Source organism: Tyto alba, unplaced genomic scaffold (genome assembly GCF_018691265.1).
Source record: "Tyto alba isolate M040663 unplaced genomic scaffold, T.alba_DEE_v4.0 Super-Scaffold_38, whole genome shotgun sequence".
Taxonomy (NCBI): domain Eukaryota; kingdom Metazoa; phylum Chordata; class Aves; order Strigiformes; family Tytonidae; genus Tyto; species Tyto alba.
The window spans coordinates 36,096,312-36,114,775 of record NW_024881313.1 but is presented as its reverse complement, the minus strand read 5'-3'; the positions used below and the strand labels follow the sequence as shown (position 1 = coordinate 36,114,775).

The window sequence follows — 18,464 nt, the reverse complement described above, 5'->3', positions numbered from 1 at the left end:
GCTATTTTCCCCCCTTTATTGTATTATCTTGCCTCCTGCCTTTATCTTGTATTTCTTGCACATCCATGCAAGTGCTCTAGAGGGAAGAAGGCAAGAAGTAGAAGTTTGCTTAACTCTCCCTTTGTGCTGAGGTGGTTTAACCAGGGTTAAGAAGAAACTTCAAAACCAGAAACCCCAACTATCTACTTACAGATGTCTTTTCCTTTGTTTTGTATAACTTGTTCTTTCCTTGACTTTGGTACTTTTTTTTGCTGTATCTGCATTCCTCAGCCCCAGAAGTACTGAATCCAAGCAGCTGTTCCTTCGTCTTTCGCATTTTCTGCCTCCATTTGTCAGAGGCTGACAAGATGCAGATTTAATTCCTGGCCCTGATGACAATCAGGCTCACCGAAACCTCTGGCTTCTGCTGAGATGTCTTAAAAGACGCAGCAGTGAATCCTGCCAGCTCCCTGTTCTCAAAGGTGCAGCATGTTCAGCATCAGCGTTTATCAGGTTAGGGGCAGATCCTGATTCTCACAAAATTGAGTAGTGATCCCCAGCACTGTTTCCCAGGCCTCTAAATGGCAAATCAATGCAGGTACTGTTATCTGCTTTTTTTTTTTTTTTTTTTGAAAATTGAGTTAGAATATTAAATTTTCTTGTTCTGCTAGCCAGACAAATTTAAAGGAGTTTTCTTTGCATTTAACTTATCCCGTATCTTTGTCCTGTCACTTAGGTTATAGTATAACATGCAAGATGTGGTTCCCACAGTGATTAGCTCTGCTGTACATTTCTTTTTGCCTCTGGGGGCATGTAAAATTCCAGCTGTAATACTCCTGCATTTATCTGTAATCTTGTTCTAAGCAAGCTTTCTTTTCTGTTCAGGTTTTAGTACCCTTCTCTGCCTCAGCCCCATGTGCTGAAGCATTCAGCACCGTGGCTGACGACTGTCACTTGGGTATGTTCTGCCTCTATTGAGAAGGAACGTCAGAAGCAGACTTCCTAAATGCCATTACTTGTGCTTGCTGATGTAGGTGAGGTTAAACAAATGTGCTCTGGATTTGGAACAGGAAGCACTGATGTTTGCAGTGGTTTACTGTTGGAGGTGAATCAGTGGAACAATTAGGACTTCTTGCCCTGAGGGTGCGATTACACAAAAGTTTTCTCCAGCAAGGAAGCTGGTTTAAGAAGTTCCTGGCTGCTCAGTTTCCACCCTGCCTCGAAAACTGGATTACCAATTGCTGCAGTGATCTCATTTACAGTATGGCTTTGTAAGCAGATGCATTGGCACAACAGGGAGGTGGTGAATGGTGGGACTCCTTAATTTCATTTTGCTTCTGAAAAAAAACACTAGAGTAGCACATAGTACAGGGTGTTGAAGGAGCCAGTTTTACTGGGTACATGAGTGGGGTGCAAGTCAGGACTGTGTTTATTAGTTTTCAAGACAGTCCATTACAAATGCTCTGCCTGATGTCAATATGCAAAAATGAAATATCCCTCTCTTACAAATTCAGGATATTGGTTTGCTCATGTGTTTCTCGTGTCTTCATTGTTCAGGTATTGCTGCTGTGTGTGGAAATCAACTACTTGCTTCTGGAAAATTGGAACTGGCTTCTGTGGATTGAGTCAGGCGTAATCAGATATTCTCTAGCCATGCCTAAATGGGAAAGGCAAACTGTGGGGCTTCCTGCTCTTCGCTCCTGGGGGTCAGTGGAGGGAACAACAGGATGTCTGTTCTGTTTGTGCAGCCGGACAGACATCAGTCTGTCTGTCTGCAGAACTGGTGTGAACAATAAGGACTCCAGAAGAAGTTGCTCACTGCATGTTTGTCTTTGACCCTGAGCAGTTACAGGTTAGGTTTTATCAGGTGAGGGTAAGTCTGTGTGCAACTAGTTCCTGGTGATTTCTGTTGTTGGTAGGAGCTATTGAATGAGCAGCTTTCTCAAGCTTCCTAGCATGGTCCGAGTTTGAGCATAAAGCCACTTTCAACTGCTGTACAATTTGCACCGAGAGATTATGCTTTATTAAGGAGATGTAATATGGTTTGCAATTAGCATCAGAATATGCTGAGACACTTTAATGATAAATGATAAATACTGCGCAATCTGATAAAGTATTCAGCATTATCTTGGAGGCATCCTGTTCATGTGCTGCACAGTGTATATTTGATTGGCAGGAATTAATTTATAGCCACGTGTTTTCCACATCAATCTCTAAACATTCTCTCATTTCTTTTGTCTTCTCTTGAGCTTTGAGATCAGTTGCCTATCACCAGACTTCCTTAAACATCCTTATTAATGACAGCATTATTTATATTTACTTTTAGGCTCCAGTTCTGGCTCTTCTTTCTGTCTTGTTTTGTCTTTTCCTGATGTGCTTCCTCTTCTGGGCTTGGAAGAGCTTTCCAGTCATCCTCAGCCAAACTTAATTTCTTTTCCTCTTTCTCTGAAGACTGACCCTTCTGTTCTGTGAACTTGTGGCTTCTACTTGTGCATTTCTGATGAGAAAAATCAGGAGGTGACTGTTGTAATCAAATTTAGTGCCATGTATAATACACACCAGAGTACTTCACATACTTATCTGAAATAGAAGTCAAATAGGACGGAGTCAAAGATATTTTTTTTTTGTTCTTTTAAAAAGACATAGTAATGGATTTTTTTTTTCCTCTTGAAAATGCTGTAAGTGTTCTCTGTTGTGGAGCTGGGTGCCTTACTTCCCGTGTGAACCTCATCTTCTGACCTCTAGATAATGGAAGGCTTTTGTCTTATTACACAGCGAGATCGAACAGTTTGCACATGGAGCATAAATCCATACTGCAACTGCATTTAAGCAGATACCCAGATATGTTTGGATATATTCTCGCTTTTCCAGTTACTCTTAAAGTGGTTTGGAAGATGGCTCAGAAACTGGCAGTGTCTGGAATTATGCTGGTGTTCTGAAAGAGCATGATCAGTTTGTAAAGCACGTGCTCTTGTGTAGGTCAGATCTTGGTTCCAGTTGAGCTGCATTAGTTTCCAGTTAATTTCAAGTGGTCAATGTATTGCTGGACGGGGAACAGACCACTCTGTGCAGAACAGTTGTTTTTCCCCTTAGGCTAAGGACAGGGCTCTCGTCTACTAATCTGTTGTTCGTGTGTAATACAGTTGGTGTAAGTGAGAAAATGTGTCTAGAGCCTAAGGCAGTGGAGGTTTCACCCCAGTAAGTGTGTCACATGCTTAACTGAGAACCCGGGGAACAACTTTGCATTGAATTGATCAAGCTGATGCCGAAATCCAATCTGTACCTTCTAGCAGAAAGCGTTTTCCTTAATAGTGAAATTCCCTTGACTTCTGTTTTCACAGTATCTGGGTATCCAGATTTCAAAGTATCTGGGTATGCAGTTGCTTCACATCAGGCTTCCTGGGCGAGAATGTCAGAAGATTTCAAATGTGGCACGGAGCAGTGCATGGAAATGCAGCTTGGCTTCGTTCTTCGTATTCCGTGATGCTGTGCTTTACAAAGTTACAATGGAATTGGGAGTCACTACCAACTCCCAGACTTACTGATCTGTGAGGTGGAAAAATCACAGCTTTATTGTGTGTGGTGCCAGTAGCAAAACTCTTTTTTCCCCTGCCCAAGCTAAGTGGGGATGATCCAAGTAACACTTTCTTCAACAGGAAAGTGGCTCTTGAGTTGCTTTTCTGCCATTGCCTGAACTAAGCATTTTGTTGATAGCCTTTTTGCTGTTCTCCTTTCTGTAGACGACTGGCAAATTCCTCCACTTCTTGGAACATCTCAATGTGAAAATAGTTTTTAAAACATGTGCTTAAGAAGTGGCAGGCTGGACTGGGAGCAGATACAGCATGGGTGTGAATCAGCCCTTTCACAACGAAGGCTGGCTCTGTACGTGCCCTCTTGTCTGTCTAGCCCCCACCCCCTTTTCTGGGTTAAATACAACCTCGAACTTGGCTAAAAACAGTATTTTTTTTGACCGAATGAATTTGAGCACCATATGATCTGCCTCCTCATGTTCCCTGAGCCCTTTGCAGGAGAAGGGAAATGTTTGTGAACAAAGTCTGCTAACAGAGTTGTGGGTGGAAAGAGGACAAAACGAGTACGTGAAGAACCACATATTTTCACTGGACTTCTAAAACAAGTGACAGTTTGTTCTCCAGATAAAGGCACATTTGAGAGGAAAAACCTGAACAGTGAAAGTGGAAGGTTTTTTCTTAGGTGTCACAAAAATTCTTGTCCAAAATAAGAAGCATCGAGGCTTGTAAGCACGTACATTTTAAATATGAATACGTGACAGGCTGAGTCCCAGGTGAGTCCTCATGACACACAACAGAGGATCCTTTTCTCAGACACTGGAACCAAAAGGTGAGATTTCAGTGAAGGGGAGCATACTCCAACGTGTGGGGTCTTATAATTTCCTTTGGTAGAGATAATTTTGCTCCCATGTAAGAAGTCCAGTGTATGTCCAAGCAACCTGAGTTATGGGTGGGTGAAACCTCTGGTTAAGACCTGCATGAAAACTCACTAAAGATGAGTGTGTTTCTGTACTCAGATAGGGTAAAGGAGGGCTGAACACTGCTACCTGTATTCTTGCATAAAATGTTGGAGGGATGTTATACAACTTAACTCCTATGCTTTTTCATCTTCCTTGTTTGTTCGTTGTGTTGTTTTTATGTTTTTGTTTGGATTTATTCTATTTTGTTAGTGTCTGCTGTGTTAAGATAGTGTCTTCTGCAAATACTTTGAACCAAGCAAAGGTTTTTTGGGAAGGGGAAGGTGGAGGTGCCATTCAGGGCAGCCAGGGAGCTGATCTAATCGCTTGCTGCTGACAGAATAGGTTTTTTGCTACTGTTCACAAATGTTTTCTCCTATCTTCTTACCCTCCTTTTCTTTGTTGGCTCTGAAAGCCATCTGTTCAGAGGTTATGTACCAACCAAACATACCTTTTTTTTTTTTATTTTCCTCTGTTTATTTTTTGGTGTATTCAGTAGGTGGCTTGGTGTACAGTGTGAGGACTGGTGCTGGTGGGGCAGTGAAGATGGAAAGTGTGGGGCATGGCAGAGCGGGGAACGGTGGCTCTCCTGGCTGCAGTAAGGTGTTAGATGAACTCAGCACCCACCATTTCCCACAAACTAAGGGACACCATGCACCCATGTAATTGTTTCCTGTGCTGTTTAACTTGTGCAAAACAAGCCTTTCCACATGGTGTTCCTATTCAAACCTTGCAGCCTTTTTGCTTTCATGTGAGAATCCAAAAGTAAAATACTTTGTTAAGCTAAAACCTATCTGCAGGATTGTTTTGGCATAGAAATTCAAGTAGGGTAGTTAATAAAATAAATTTCAAAGGGGGAAGGGTTTTTTGTCTACCTGAACCTCCCCCAAGTAAAAACAAACCAAACAAACAAACAAACAAAAAAACAACAAAAAAAACCAACCCAACCCCAAAAAAACAATACAACTCAAAAACTCAAACGTGCCCCCCCCCCCCAAAAAAAAAAACCTAAACAAACAAAAAAACAACAAACCCAAAAATATCCCCTGTATTTTTCTGCTTACTTCAGAAGTTTACACGGTGGAACTTGTAATTTCCCTATTGATCAAACTCATGAGAGTAAGTTTCTCGGCTTTCACTGTTCTTCAGATACAAAAAAGATGTTTTCTTGTATGGTGTTTTGACTGCAAGAATGAACTTCTCTAAACTTTTCTACAACTTTTCACTCAGCTTTTCTAAACTAGCTGAGTTAGTACTGAGATGTTCTTTCCCTATAAGCTTGCTGTTCAAAGACAAAGCTGGAATTTGTGCTTTGCAGTTGTGCCTGCTTTTCTCATTCTTTAAGAACTTCCCAGTACCGCTGACACTGCTTTGTGCCCGTAGCTGTAAAAATTCTACTTGTCGACTGTCCAGTCATTAAACCATAGAAACCCAAGTTTGAAGGGGCTAAATAGCAGAGGTCTGGAAAACAGGCTTAGGCATCCCACACTGGAGCAATAAAAGTATAGTTCTGAGAAGACTGTCTTGATTCCAGATGCAAATACAAAGAATACAGTACCAAATATATCATGAAAACAGGGCCTTGCACAAGAAGCGTTTTACTAGTCATTGATTCTGTTTATTCCTGGGTGCAATTCAAAGAGGTGCTTTGCTCCATAAAGTGTGGTTTGTCACGCAAGATGATGTAATTCACACCATGGTTGGGAGAGAGACTAAGCATGATGTTTCTAGGGAAGGATCTAAGTTATTCCAGTTTTGCACACAGTGAAGAAGTGACTTATTGTCAGAATTCAGCCTTGTTTGTCTCTATTTAATTATTTCCACTTTTTTTCTGTTAGGGTGATGTCTTAACAGATTAAATTATATTTTTTTTTTGCAGTCCCTCTGCATAGAGCTTGTAGGAGTTGAAAAAGAGAGTCTAATTTTATCAGGCCTGTTGCCTTTGGCTTGTGAGTCCTGGCAGCACCCTCTTGCTTCTCCAGTACTCAATACTAAAACAGCTGTAGCACCAGTATCTACTTAAAAGCCTTCCAAGAATTCCGTGTATGTACGCTTCACATTTTGCCTTCTTCAAATAACTTCAGTTCCTTGTGATGACAGGGATTTTACAGCCCACCTTGAGGATCTGCACCCCCTTCAAGGTTCATGTAGGAGGCATGCACTGCTGCCTCTGCTTTCCTGCAGCAAAGGCTTCAGCTACTGACTTTGATCCTGACCATCATCGCTTGCTCTCCCAATTAATTCCTTGGACTTGTATATTAAGTGATTATGAAGTACACTTAGCTGTGAATTGGATCTTCTAGATTAAACTAATGTGTTTAACTCTTTTTTTCTAGGCTCTGTTTTGGATATTATAAAGCACATTGTGGCCAAAGGAGAACACAAGACTGGTGTCCTGGATGAACCCTGTATAGCCACAATCCTTAAGGAGGTGCTGGAGGGGCTGGACTACCTTCATAAAAACGGACAAATCCACAGGTATCTTTCATTTTTTGCATCTTTGCCCTGACATGAGTGTCACTGAAACGGAGTAGCTGAGCCCATGCAGTCTCATCCCACGTGGAGCTATGAGGGCATGGAAAGAGGAAAGCCAAGGTGAGAGCTTAATCAAAGCTTAGAATTCAAATGTCTATATAGTTGCTGCTTCTTTAGGAAATACTATGACTAGGCCAAATTTGGGTAAATCTTGGGATGTTGAAAGTTCTGATACAGAGAAGCTCTTTCTAAAAATTAACGTTCAGCTGTGAAGTGTAGTTGCTGGAGCTTGAAAACTTCAGCTGGTTTTGTTTCTTGCAGAGCTACAAATCACTGAGAGCACTGCATAAGAAGTGTTGAGCAACTTAATAAGGAGCCCTTCAAGCCCTGTTCTTTGTTTTTTTTTAAGGCTAGCTGCAAGATCAACACCATGAAATTTCAATTTGGGTATTTTCATTTAAAAAAAAAAAAAAGGAAGCAAAATTAGTGGAAAAGCTTCTTCTGTAGGCAAAACCAGCTAACTAATGTCCTGTGATTTGATTGATCACTGAAATGTGTGGGTTTCTGTGCTGCTGTGTCATTTGGGAGATATTTTTAAATCATGTTTTCCTCTCTCCTGCTGTCAAGGTGTGGTGTAGTTCAGGAAAAGAGGATACTAAATATGTTCTGTCGTTTAAAAAGAATGAGATTTGCAATCCTAAATATGTGCTGAAAATAGAATATACTGCTTGTGGGTAATATACATCATCCCAGCCACAGACTGCTGCTGAGAACAACAGCCTCTTCTTTCTTGGGAATTTTGTGAGCTTGGCTGTCTTCTGGTACAATGCCATTATAGGCATTGCTGCTGCTGTGTTGGAGTAAGTTTCTGTCCTCTTATGTTAGCTGCATAAGAAGAGGTAACTCTTTTTGCCAGAATATTATTTTAATTAGAAAATGCAAGAAGTTTTCATATTTTTAGTCAAACTGTTTTTTTTGTAGGTTGTTTTGGGTTAAAAAGAAAGAAATAGTTGGAAACAATTCTGGTGGAATTATTTTCCCTGTAGTCTCAAATTTCGGTTTCCAATGTCCATTAAAATTCTCATTTAGCAGGAATGTTTGTTTTCATTGAAGACAGTTTTGATTTCATAGCTGGTTGCTTACCTTTGTTTTTTTAGAGATAAGACTTGAGGCGGCTCTGCAAATTTTAAGTGAAGTAACAAACCAGCTTACTTGCTGAGTACATGGTAATTTTTCACCCTTGCCATAAATAATTGACAAAACCATGTTCATCTGTGACTTGCAATTGATTTACTTGGCTGATTTAGTTCATCTTCTGGTCTAGTGAAACTGAAATATATATATGTTAAAGCAACAGTAACCAGTTAAATTTGAGTTTTTTCTGGACATGTCACATAGTGATTTCTGTATTGAAGGAGATGGTGCTCCATTTGATTTACTGTAGTGAAGCAGCAAAACCAGTAACTGTGGCAAAGATTATAGAAGATATATTCATGTGTGTGGTTTTATATTTTCACTGCACTCAGCAAAAATATCGACGTTCACAGAAAGTTCAAACTGCTTGGTCTGAAGAAAATGTGATTCATATTGAATCATTCAAAGCGAACTGAACCAAACCCGCTGTGACCATTCTAGTCCTGCTCGTTGAAGCATTTTGCCCATATTTAGAGAACTTCAGCAAAGAAATCAAAGCTGTGTCATTGCAGCAGTTTAAGGTTGCGGTTGTGCATCAGCTACTTTGCGTGTGTTGCATCCCTACGTTTTGGGGCTGCTCCAGTAATTGCATGCTGTTTTATCAGAAGAAAAGCATTTAGGTTACTTCATTGTACTGGGGCACGGTGGTCTGGGAAACTTGGAGAAGTGGCAATAGTTATGATACAGGAGGAGAGCTGTGTAGTTTCCTACCTGTGATGCAAAGGATGGGTTTTTAACTGTTGGCAGAAAGCAAGCTTATATGCCTTTGAGGGATGAAACATGCGTCCTTAATGGAGTTAATCTTGCTGTCTTGCATTTTATCCAGATGTGTATACACTGCTGAGATAAACACAGTTCAAAGTTGTAGTGCAGATGGGACGTTTCCTTGCACATAGGAATATCTGTATGGTTCTCCCATTTTGCTTAATGCTAGGGGTCATAATATTGGTCATGCCTGATGGGAAAGGCAGGTGGAAATCTTGCAGTTGTGCCAGAGATGCTCTGAGAGGAAGTGTTTAAAATAACTAAACTTTGGTCCCCTGGGTCAGCTTGAAGTATCTGGCTCTAAAGGAAATGGCATCAGGTGATGGCTGAAAGGCTGAATATTATGTCTGCAATGTGGGGCAGCTGCAGTTGGTGAACTTCAGGCCAAATTAAGATCAGCTGTGAAGGGTCAAAATTGAAGGGCTTTGATTAGACCTGGAACAACCAACCCAAAGCAAGCAGCCACCCAGCAGCTGGTGTTCAGCTGGTTACACTAAAATATCCCAACTCTGTATTACACCTAGGAGAAAATGACTTGATAGAGACACAGTATGGGTGAAATGAATGTAATTAGCACATCTGATGTTGGACCAACTGGGCTGGTGGCAGAGCCTGAAGGGTGACTGTCTGGACCCAAATGTAATTTTATGGGTTGACCTGAAGCAGGGATAGCTTGTTATTGTTGTAAATCATCAGTGAGATCAGAGAATATGTGTTTGACAGTGGAGCTGCTCGATACTTCTAAATTATGCATAATCTTAAATGGGTAAATTAGGTTAGCATGTGGAAGACTAGCTTGATGAAATTCTGCTGCTGCTGAATCTTACTCTGCATAAACCTGTCTTGAACTTAATGCCACTTCCAATTAAGGTTTGGGGAGCTGGCTTTGCGTGGAAGTGTAAATCCCTGCTTTGGACAGCAGAGTAGTTTGACAGTATTCTCTAGAGGAGATTAGAAAGCCAAATATCTAGTGAAGGCTTAAATTTATAATTTTTTTTGTTTACTTGCCTAATTAACAGCCAGAGCAAGGCTGAGACTTGAATAGATGCCACTGTTCAGCAAGAAATGCTTGAGTCTCCCACATTGTCCAAAGTGATATTTTCTTTGCATTCATCTTGCAAGGGCTGTTGGGAACAGAGTGTGAGAACTTATGGAAAAGACAAAGGAGAAGGCAGAATCAGTTTTATTTTCATGAAACACTCTATACCAAGCTAAAGATTACGAATGATCCCTATCATCCTCCAAAATCACCACTGCCTCCCGTATCTCAGAGTTGGCAGCTCTCTGCCTTGATTGCCATGTGCCTGTCCCTCCTGTGCCAGGTGCTGCCGTTCCCATTGCAGTTTTCTCTGTAGCACAGTGATCCCAATGACAGTTTGAAATCCCAGTGATCCGGCTCATGTTAAATGAGTTAAAAACCTGGGCAGCAGCCAGCGTGCTGAGGATGGAGGGCCAGACTCAGAAACCTTCGGCTGAAGCTGTCCTGCAGGAATTTGCTCGGACACATGTTGTTATGGAAGTCAAGCAAGACTGACATGCTGCGAGGGTTGCTCCTGGGCTAATCTTGTCTGGGTGACACACAGGGTATGTTGCACCTCTTCCCCATTTGGACTCTGATTCCTCTGTGTATTTGGGGATTAGCAGGAGTTTGAATGACTTGGAAATAAAACTAAAGCGAAACCAACCCTAGAGGTTTTATTGCCTAAAAAGACTTGTTGCAGGGAAGTTCAGGCTTTTTCATGTGGTGCTCTTTATGCCAGTCTGACAAATGAATCGTGCTGATTAACTGTTACAAGGTCTCTCTGTCTTTCTCCCTATTTTTATCTCTGAGCTTATCTTCTATTCATGATTAGCTGTTGTGTAACTGAATATTTCAGTTAGTCCAGGTGAAATGATACGCTGCTCAAATATAATCAGAATCTCCTATTGCAGCATAATAAATGTGATACTCACATGTTTTTTTTGTAAAAAACAAAAAAAGCCTAGGAAGTGGTTTAGGTTTACATACACTTGAAATATTGGCATGGCAGTGATCCAGCTATTAATTTGCTTGCTGCTCAACTACTTAGGGGGCAAGAAGTGCAACAGCACATTTGATATGCTGAGTTAGATCAGCTTGTGGCCCCATACAGGATGCTTTGGGGATTTTTTTGGTGTCTCTTCAAAATCAGTTTTCCAAGCATGGGGCAGCAGGATGCTGTGGCAGCTGTTGGAAATTTGCTTTGAAGAGACCCTGGAAACAATATTCTTGCCATGGGTTTATGAAAAATATATTACCTTATTTTTTGGACCTTATGATGGCTTTGCCACAGGATCAAAGTTTAATTGTCTGCTGCTTCTACCTGTATTATGAGAAAATTTCTGCAAAAAGGATGTCTGTCTGTGAGCACATACACATCACCAACACTGGTGTGTGGAGTTTTTCAGGAGTGCTCCTCCTGTAGTGAGTTTTGGATTTATGATGAAGGAGCTGATGGATATATTTTGGCAGAACTCAGCTGTCCTACAGGATTCAAGCGTAATTTTCATGTAGCTGATTAATGCATTGATAACTGTGCTGGCAGGTATTGTGGTTAAACTGGATTCCAGTATGCCTCTGATAATTTTGACGACTCAAATACTGTACTTTTTTTGTTTCTGTGGTAATACTGTAGAAGAACTTTACAACCCTCCTCTCCGCAGTGCTATAATCTTGTTTTTGGGAGTTCATATTGGAACTGAAGTTTGGTAGGGGAGGATTAAGTAGTGGATAACAGGATGTGGAGCATTTCACCTCTAATTGCCAGTTTGATTTTAAGTCAGGCCACTCGTAATTTGAAAGCTAGCTATTGCTCAGTTGTGGGAAGTGGAATTTTATATTCAGAGAAGTGTACTTGGGTCTTTTCTCCCTTAGAGTATGGGATGGGCAGAAATAACCTTCAGTAGTAGTTAATACAAATTTTAAAGCTTTAATTTATAAACAGTACAGTAGCCAGAACAATAGAAATGTTACTCTTGGGTATCTTGGTGGGAAAGAAGAAAAGATGCTGGTCTAGATAGTACTGGGTGATTTGTTCCCTCAAATAAGCCCTTTGCTGTGCAGCCTTGAGTGCACAAGGACCACCAAATCTCCACTCCGTACATGGCAGCCAGTCTGGCACATATTCTGGTGGTTTGGCAAAGCAGCATGTTCTCCTGGTGGCTGTTTCTTCCACTGCATCATCCAGAAATTCATTGTGTTTTTTTTTTTTTAAAGGAAAAAAAAAAAAAGTTTCCCTGTGGTTGCAGAGAGAAAATATGAACCAGATGTAAATCCCAAATCCGCAGGCAGCCAGAAACAATAGCTCCTGTGGAGACAGTTTTCCTCGAAGTGGATAAAGACAGTCTCTGCTCTGAAGCCTGAAAACCTGGCAATTAAAACTCTGATGGTAAATATCCCAGCTGATGAAAGCGCAGGAGTGCTGGGGGCCCTGCAGTGGCTCCAGGCTGATGTCAGTGCCCCCGTGCTCAGGGCTCTGTGTGTTACGAGGGTCCCTATAGCAGCTTGCAGGGTGATGCCTGAAGCCACTTGCTGTGTGACTGTTGTGTTCAGGTCTCTGTCCCCACATAATTCTCCTCGGACCCAGGTGCTGCCTCTGCACTTTGTCACTGGGTGTCCTGCAGTTACTCAAAGTAACTTCAATTTAGCCCAAGGGAAAAAACAACTTCTTGGTACAACCACTATGGCACCGCATTAAAAGGGAGGTGAGTTTTTAGTTTTTTCTCCCCTCTTTGTTATATGGAGATGAGAAGCAGGAAAAATATCGTGAAGGGCAGGAGAACAGAGGTTGGGGTGATCTCTGAAAGGTTCAACAGAAATGACAGGTTTTGGTCAGTGATCCATGACTGAGTTGCACACTCAACTAACATGGTTTCTAGCAATTCTTGAGTTGTCAGGAGTATTTGGATTTGATGTGTTTCCAGGGGGAATAATGTTCATTCACTTTCTGCGACATTAATTGTATCAGTTGAAAATGTAACAGGCTCTCTTAGCTCTTGGCTTTGAACAAACCAAGTGCCATTCACACATATGTACAACCACTCTGTTTGTGACATCCTTCTCGTGTTACTGCTTTTATCTAGTATGGATTACTGGGGCAAGATCACCCAGTATAGGCTCTTGCAGCATCTCTCCAGCAGTAGAATAATTGTTTAAATCACCGGTGTTCTTCCTTTCTACCATGATACATCAAGTGAATAACCCACTTCAAAAAGATGGCTTTTGAAGATTGTCCCCTGTTGCAATGCAGCAGATTTTCTGGCCTCCATAGATCCCAAAAGCTGTGTACGTGGAGATGCCTCAAGCATTTATTCAGACTGCTGCAGTCTCTTCATTCATGTCTTATGCTAAAGCATAATAAAAAGGTCACTTGCTAAATTTGTGTGGTAACATATTAAGCACACTTGAAAATTTTGCGAGGCCGCATCAAATTTTTTTTGCATGTTTATTAAATCAAATTATATGCCGTCTTGCAGAGTTCTTCTAGAACTTTAACATTAAAAAGTAAAGCTTAATACTTTCAAGGAAGAAAGTGAGACAAAACCCACACACATTTAGGACAACACATAGGGAACTGCCACAGAGAAATCTATAATTTCATGGCAACCTGGAAAGCATCACCAGGTTAGACTGGGCGTGCCAAGAGGACTGTTTTCATTGTACAGATACCCAATTTTATAACTGCTTTCTCCATTTTATAGGAATAGCTGGATGAAATAAGGAGATCTTTCCTCTTCCTATGCTGACCATGCTTAAAACTGTCGTCTTCTAGATTTTGGAGAAGGAAGTCAAGCTGGCAAGTCTCTCGCGAGCCCTGGTTGTCTTGAATTTCTCCTTCTGTGTCATGTTGCAAACATTGCTGAGCAAGAGCTGTGGGTGGCTCCATAGATATGGACAGCTCTTGTCTGCTTAGGGGAATGCCTTGGACCTTGTGGGTGTGCAGATATACATACTGCTTCTCCAGAACAGGGGGGCTTGTTGCCTTTTGGAAATTATGACCTTTTTGAGCAACCCTATATCAAAAGTTTTGGGCCTTACTTAACATGAGTTGATTATGTGTTTACTGGAATGAACTTTCATTTCTCTATCATGGCAGGTTTAAGGCAGGGAGATGTGTGAATCTGTGGCTTTTTTTGTTTCTTCTGCTACCTCATCCATCTTGTACTCAAACTGGGGAGATCTACATGTGGTAGTTTTGGGGAAATTCCAATTTGTGAGCACACCGGGAACATGCTTTAGCATATAGGAGATACCACAGCATGGTGGCGTGCTTCACTAGTATTGCCACATGAAACATGCCCACCTCCTTGCATGTTAAATAATTTGACATGAAACATTGAAATAAGGCCATGTTATAACTTGACTATTTTCCTTTGTTACCACTGACTGAGGTAAGGCCTCCCAAAAATGCCTGGGTCTCCAGGGGTAGGAGGCAGACCTTGTGACTCCACAGTTTGCTCTGTGTGTTGCTTTTCATGCAGCAGCTGTTAAAGGAGTTTTGTGCCTTGTCCCCACTCCAGTCCTTAGGAAGTAGGATCAGGAAATGGAAGGGCTGAATAGATGAATTTGTGGAAGAAATCATGGTGCGTTTTTAGCTGCTGTTCAATGGTACGAAAACTTGATTTTAAAGCCTGCTGGGCAGGGCCCTTTCCATGTGAGGGATACAAGAGAAAAAACTGAAGTTCTCACTGACTAGGGGAAACTTTAAGAAGTGGTGTACGAGGTTAGAGATGTAGCTTCTCTCTTGCATTGACTGCCGAAGGGCTGAAGCTTGTCAGAAGCCCTAGATGCTTGGCAAATTCTCCTTGCCACAAACTGATATTACAGCAGTGATGTACATTGGGGTGAATATGTGAAGTGATGGTCTCTTTTGTAGGAGGAAAAAGTGCGGCTGTGAGTGTTGGTATGATTAGATTGTCTCCCTGTTGGGAGAAGAGGGCTAGTTCTAGTGTTTGTAGCATTTTATTATCTGGCTGAAGGAGCTGATCTGTCTGAAAACTGTAGGGTTTTTTTAAAGTTTTGGTTTTAGCTGGAGCAACTTCCCCCACACTGATGTGCCATTGAAGTTACCTGAGCACTGCTGCTGGGCTGGAGGCATAGTGATGGATGGGAGGTAAAGTCCAAGGCAGACAGGATCTGTCATTGAACCACACCTCCCTTTAACCATCATTAGGCTTGTAAACACGTAGGAAGAGAAAGAATTAATGAGACCACAAAACCATCAAAGACGAAGTTGGCACAGGAACAAGAAGCATAAGCTGGACGTAAGTTGCTGAGATAAAGGAAAGTTGCAGGCACTGTGATAACAGTGACTGTGTGACAGGAACACAGCAAGTGATGTGACACACTGTTTGCTGTCTCGCTTCATGTCGAGGACTCCCACCGAGTTAGCCCAAGGTCTGCGAGTCTTTCTTTACTGTCTCAGCATCTTACCAGCTCCTGGAGCTATTCAGATAACTAAGATGACAGAGAATTTCGGGAGGATCTCCTGCAGCTTGCTTTGGTGAGCCCTCCCTTGCCTGAGCTGACATAGCAACTTAACCTAAAATGAATCGAACTTCTGAGTCATGGTTTCTTGGACCCCAAACCCTCTACTTCAATGATGCAGAAGCAGACTGCTGCTTTGAGGGCAAAAAATCAGGAGGAATTGTACCTAGGAAGTGCATCATGGATCCTCTGAAAGGTGTTTATGTTTTAGCTAAAATAAAGTACAGTGGGACATGAATTTCTCACAGACACCTACTGGGGTTTCTGTTTACCTATGCCAGGAGACTGGATGCAATTATCTCTCCGAAGATGTCTGTTTCTTCACTGTGCTGAATGTGATCTGCCTGGATGTTAAGGGTCGGGCATGGGGAAAACAAGTACTTGATGTAATCGTATAGCTTGTCTTGTTGGAAGCTGACAATCCTTTCCAGTAGGCGTTGTCTACCCACCCCTCAGCAAAGCCATAGTCTGCCAGTCACTTCTGCCTTTCAAAGCCTTGCTTCATGCTGCTTAAAAGAAGCAAACAGAACTTTTTAAAGTTCCTGATAACACTGGGTTATTCATCTAACTTTCTCCAGACTTTAAAATGACAGTTGAAAAATCCATTAATCATTCCTACCTACCTAGCCCCAATGAAGTTGGGGCTTTATAAATGCCTCTATCGTTTATGAGACTCGGAGTAAATCGTGAGTTGCCTTGCGCTGTTGGCATTTAGGTCCTGAATTGAGGCCCTGATCTTTCACCATGGCCCAGCAGCTGGCAGAGCAGCTCAGAGAAGAGGGTAGGAGCAGTTGCTGTGCTTCCTTGATCCTGAGCTATAAAGTGTGTTGCTGGGCTAGTCCCCAGCTCTAATTTATAGCAGCCTGGCTGCTGCCACTGGTCCCAGCTGCCAGTGGCCGCAAGGGCCTGCTGAGAGGGCTGTGGATGAGCAGGGAGGAAACAAGCTGTGGACTTGGCCCTCTCCTCCCCCTGCTTATGCCTGCCTCAGCAGGGAGTCTTGAAAGAGGAGTATGGAAGCTGCTTTGCCAGCTCTCTGCTGTTGGAAGACCTTCAAGTTTTGGGAGATGTTTCCAAGTCCAGCTCTGCAGAATTAAGTACAGCACTGTAACAGGCAGTAATTGCATCTCACCCGAGAGTTTGGGACTTCAGGCTCAACCCTGTGGCATGAAAATGTTAGCACACACAGCTTTGTGGAACAGGGAGCATTCTGATGTACAGCACTTCTAATATTGTTGTCTTGAACGTCTTCTCCTATGTTAGTACTGAATGTGCTAGCGTTTGAGGGTGTAAAAATACTAGTCTGCTTGTGCTCTCCAAGCCTAGTTTCCATTTAGCAGCTCTGTCTCAAATGGTAAAGATTTTGTATATAGCCAGCTTTTTGTATCTTGGCTTATAAGGCAAATGAAAGAGGTGACATAGGCAACAGCATATCATTGATGGGAGAGTAATGTTTGATAGTAGAGAATGAACAGTGCTCATTTGGTGTATAATGTCATAAATTACTTCATATTTAACTGTACGTAGAGGTATTGTCCTGGAAGTATTTTGCAGATTACTCAGAACAATGTCAGCTCCAGCAATTGGTTGCATTCAGTATAAATATTTTGAGTTATTCATTGCCATTACCAGAAAATAGTAATTCTTGTAGCTTGCACCTTTTCTTCTTTTAAATGAAACTTGGCAGGGCCAGCCACTCCTTCCTTATGCCAAATTATGCACTATAGAGTTCAGTCCATGAAAATTTATCGTTACAGTTGATGTAAATTGCATCTAATGGGCAGATGACTCATGGCTGTGCTGACAGCCAGAATTGCATCCTAAAGGCATATCTGAGCAGGTTGGAAGCAACGGCATAATAAATGGGGTTTATCTCCATTTCTCCCTTCATGTGACAGTTTTCTTCTCAGTGCTAGGCTACAGAAGTCCTGAGATGCCACTCTTGGCTCAGGTCACTTGTATCGTGGTTGAAGTGGCCTTAAGAAATTGGCCTGTGTTTTGCTCTCAACGTAGACTTTAGAACACAAGCCAAGTGAATACTTTTTGATTTCCAAACAATATTAAGAGGCTTGTTTAGAAAGCAATAACCTAACCTGCGTCATTGCTTTTCTTGCAAACAGCAGTTCTTTTAAGTCTGCAATATGAAGTTTTATTGCATGTGCCAGGATTGCATAGTTGCAGCTGGTTATTGATAATGCTGCTCTCCATTATGGACCAGCAAGTCTTGTTTTTCTTCCTTAGTGTTGCCACTGCAACAAAATCCCCTATATGGCAGTGCCAAGGATTGAGGGCTATGGGTAAAGGCAGATCTGATCATTTAGCAGGATTTCAAGGACTCATATAGGGTTTTTTGATACTGGGAACAAACCATTAGGAGACAATTCTGGTAGTTCCCACCCCCTGCCCTGTGGAAAAATTAATTGAGGTGTGTGGGAACACTGCACTCGAAACTGGGGATCATCATCTCATTGCCTTCCTGTGTTCCCAAGTCTCCTGTAGCTGGACACTTGACTGTAATTTTGTTGTATCAGGGATCAGTTGTAGTTATATAGCATCTAATGCCTATGGCCCAGCCCTAGCCTGGAGGCATTAATCTGGTGTAACTGGTACATTAGCATTTGGTTGAACTGGGAAGTTAAACCAGTTTGGAATGCAGATGAGGAGGGATTTCTGCCCTGCTGTGAAACCTTTCAAGGCTGATGTGGGGAATCCAGGTTTGCACTGGAGCAAGTCCAAAACCCTCTTCCCACTCTAGTTGTGAAATATGAGGTAAATAAAAACATAATCACTATTTTGCAGAAGGGCTTTAGGACACTTTAAAGAGGAAGATGATAGCTACAGAGCAGGAACGTCTGGAACTATGGTAGCATTTGTTAAGCTACTGGCAAGAAAAAGTTTACTCCAGCCTTCTGTAACTTTATTTAAAATGTAATATAATTACTGTTTACGCTACAGCCTAAAGCTGCTTCCTGTTTCCAGTATAGTAATTGTGCCAGAGGCACACCATTTATTCCAAGTGTATCAGCTCAGGATATGGTCATTACCACATTAATAGGAAGTACG

At 41.8% G+C, this 18,464-nt stretch overlaps 1 protein-coding gene across 1 annotated transcript in view; it reads left to right on the top strand.

The window, feature by feature from the left end:
- OXSR1 (oxidative stress responsive kinase 1) overlaps positions 1-18,464 on the top strand; it is a 92,371-nt gene that overhangs the window by 35,984 nt on the left and 37,923 nt on the right. Inside the window, exon 4 of the mRNA XM_042801976.1 lies at positions 6,802-6,943. Coding sequence (XP_042657910.1) covers positions 6,802-6,943 — 142 coding nt within the window. The remainder of the gene's footprint in view (positions 1-6,801; positions 6,944-18,464) is intronic.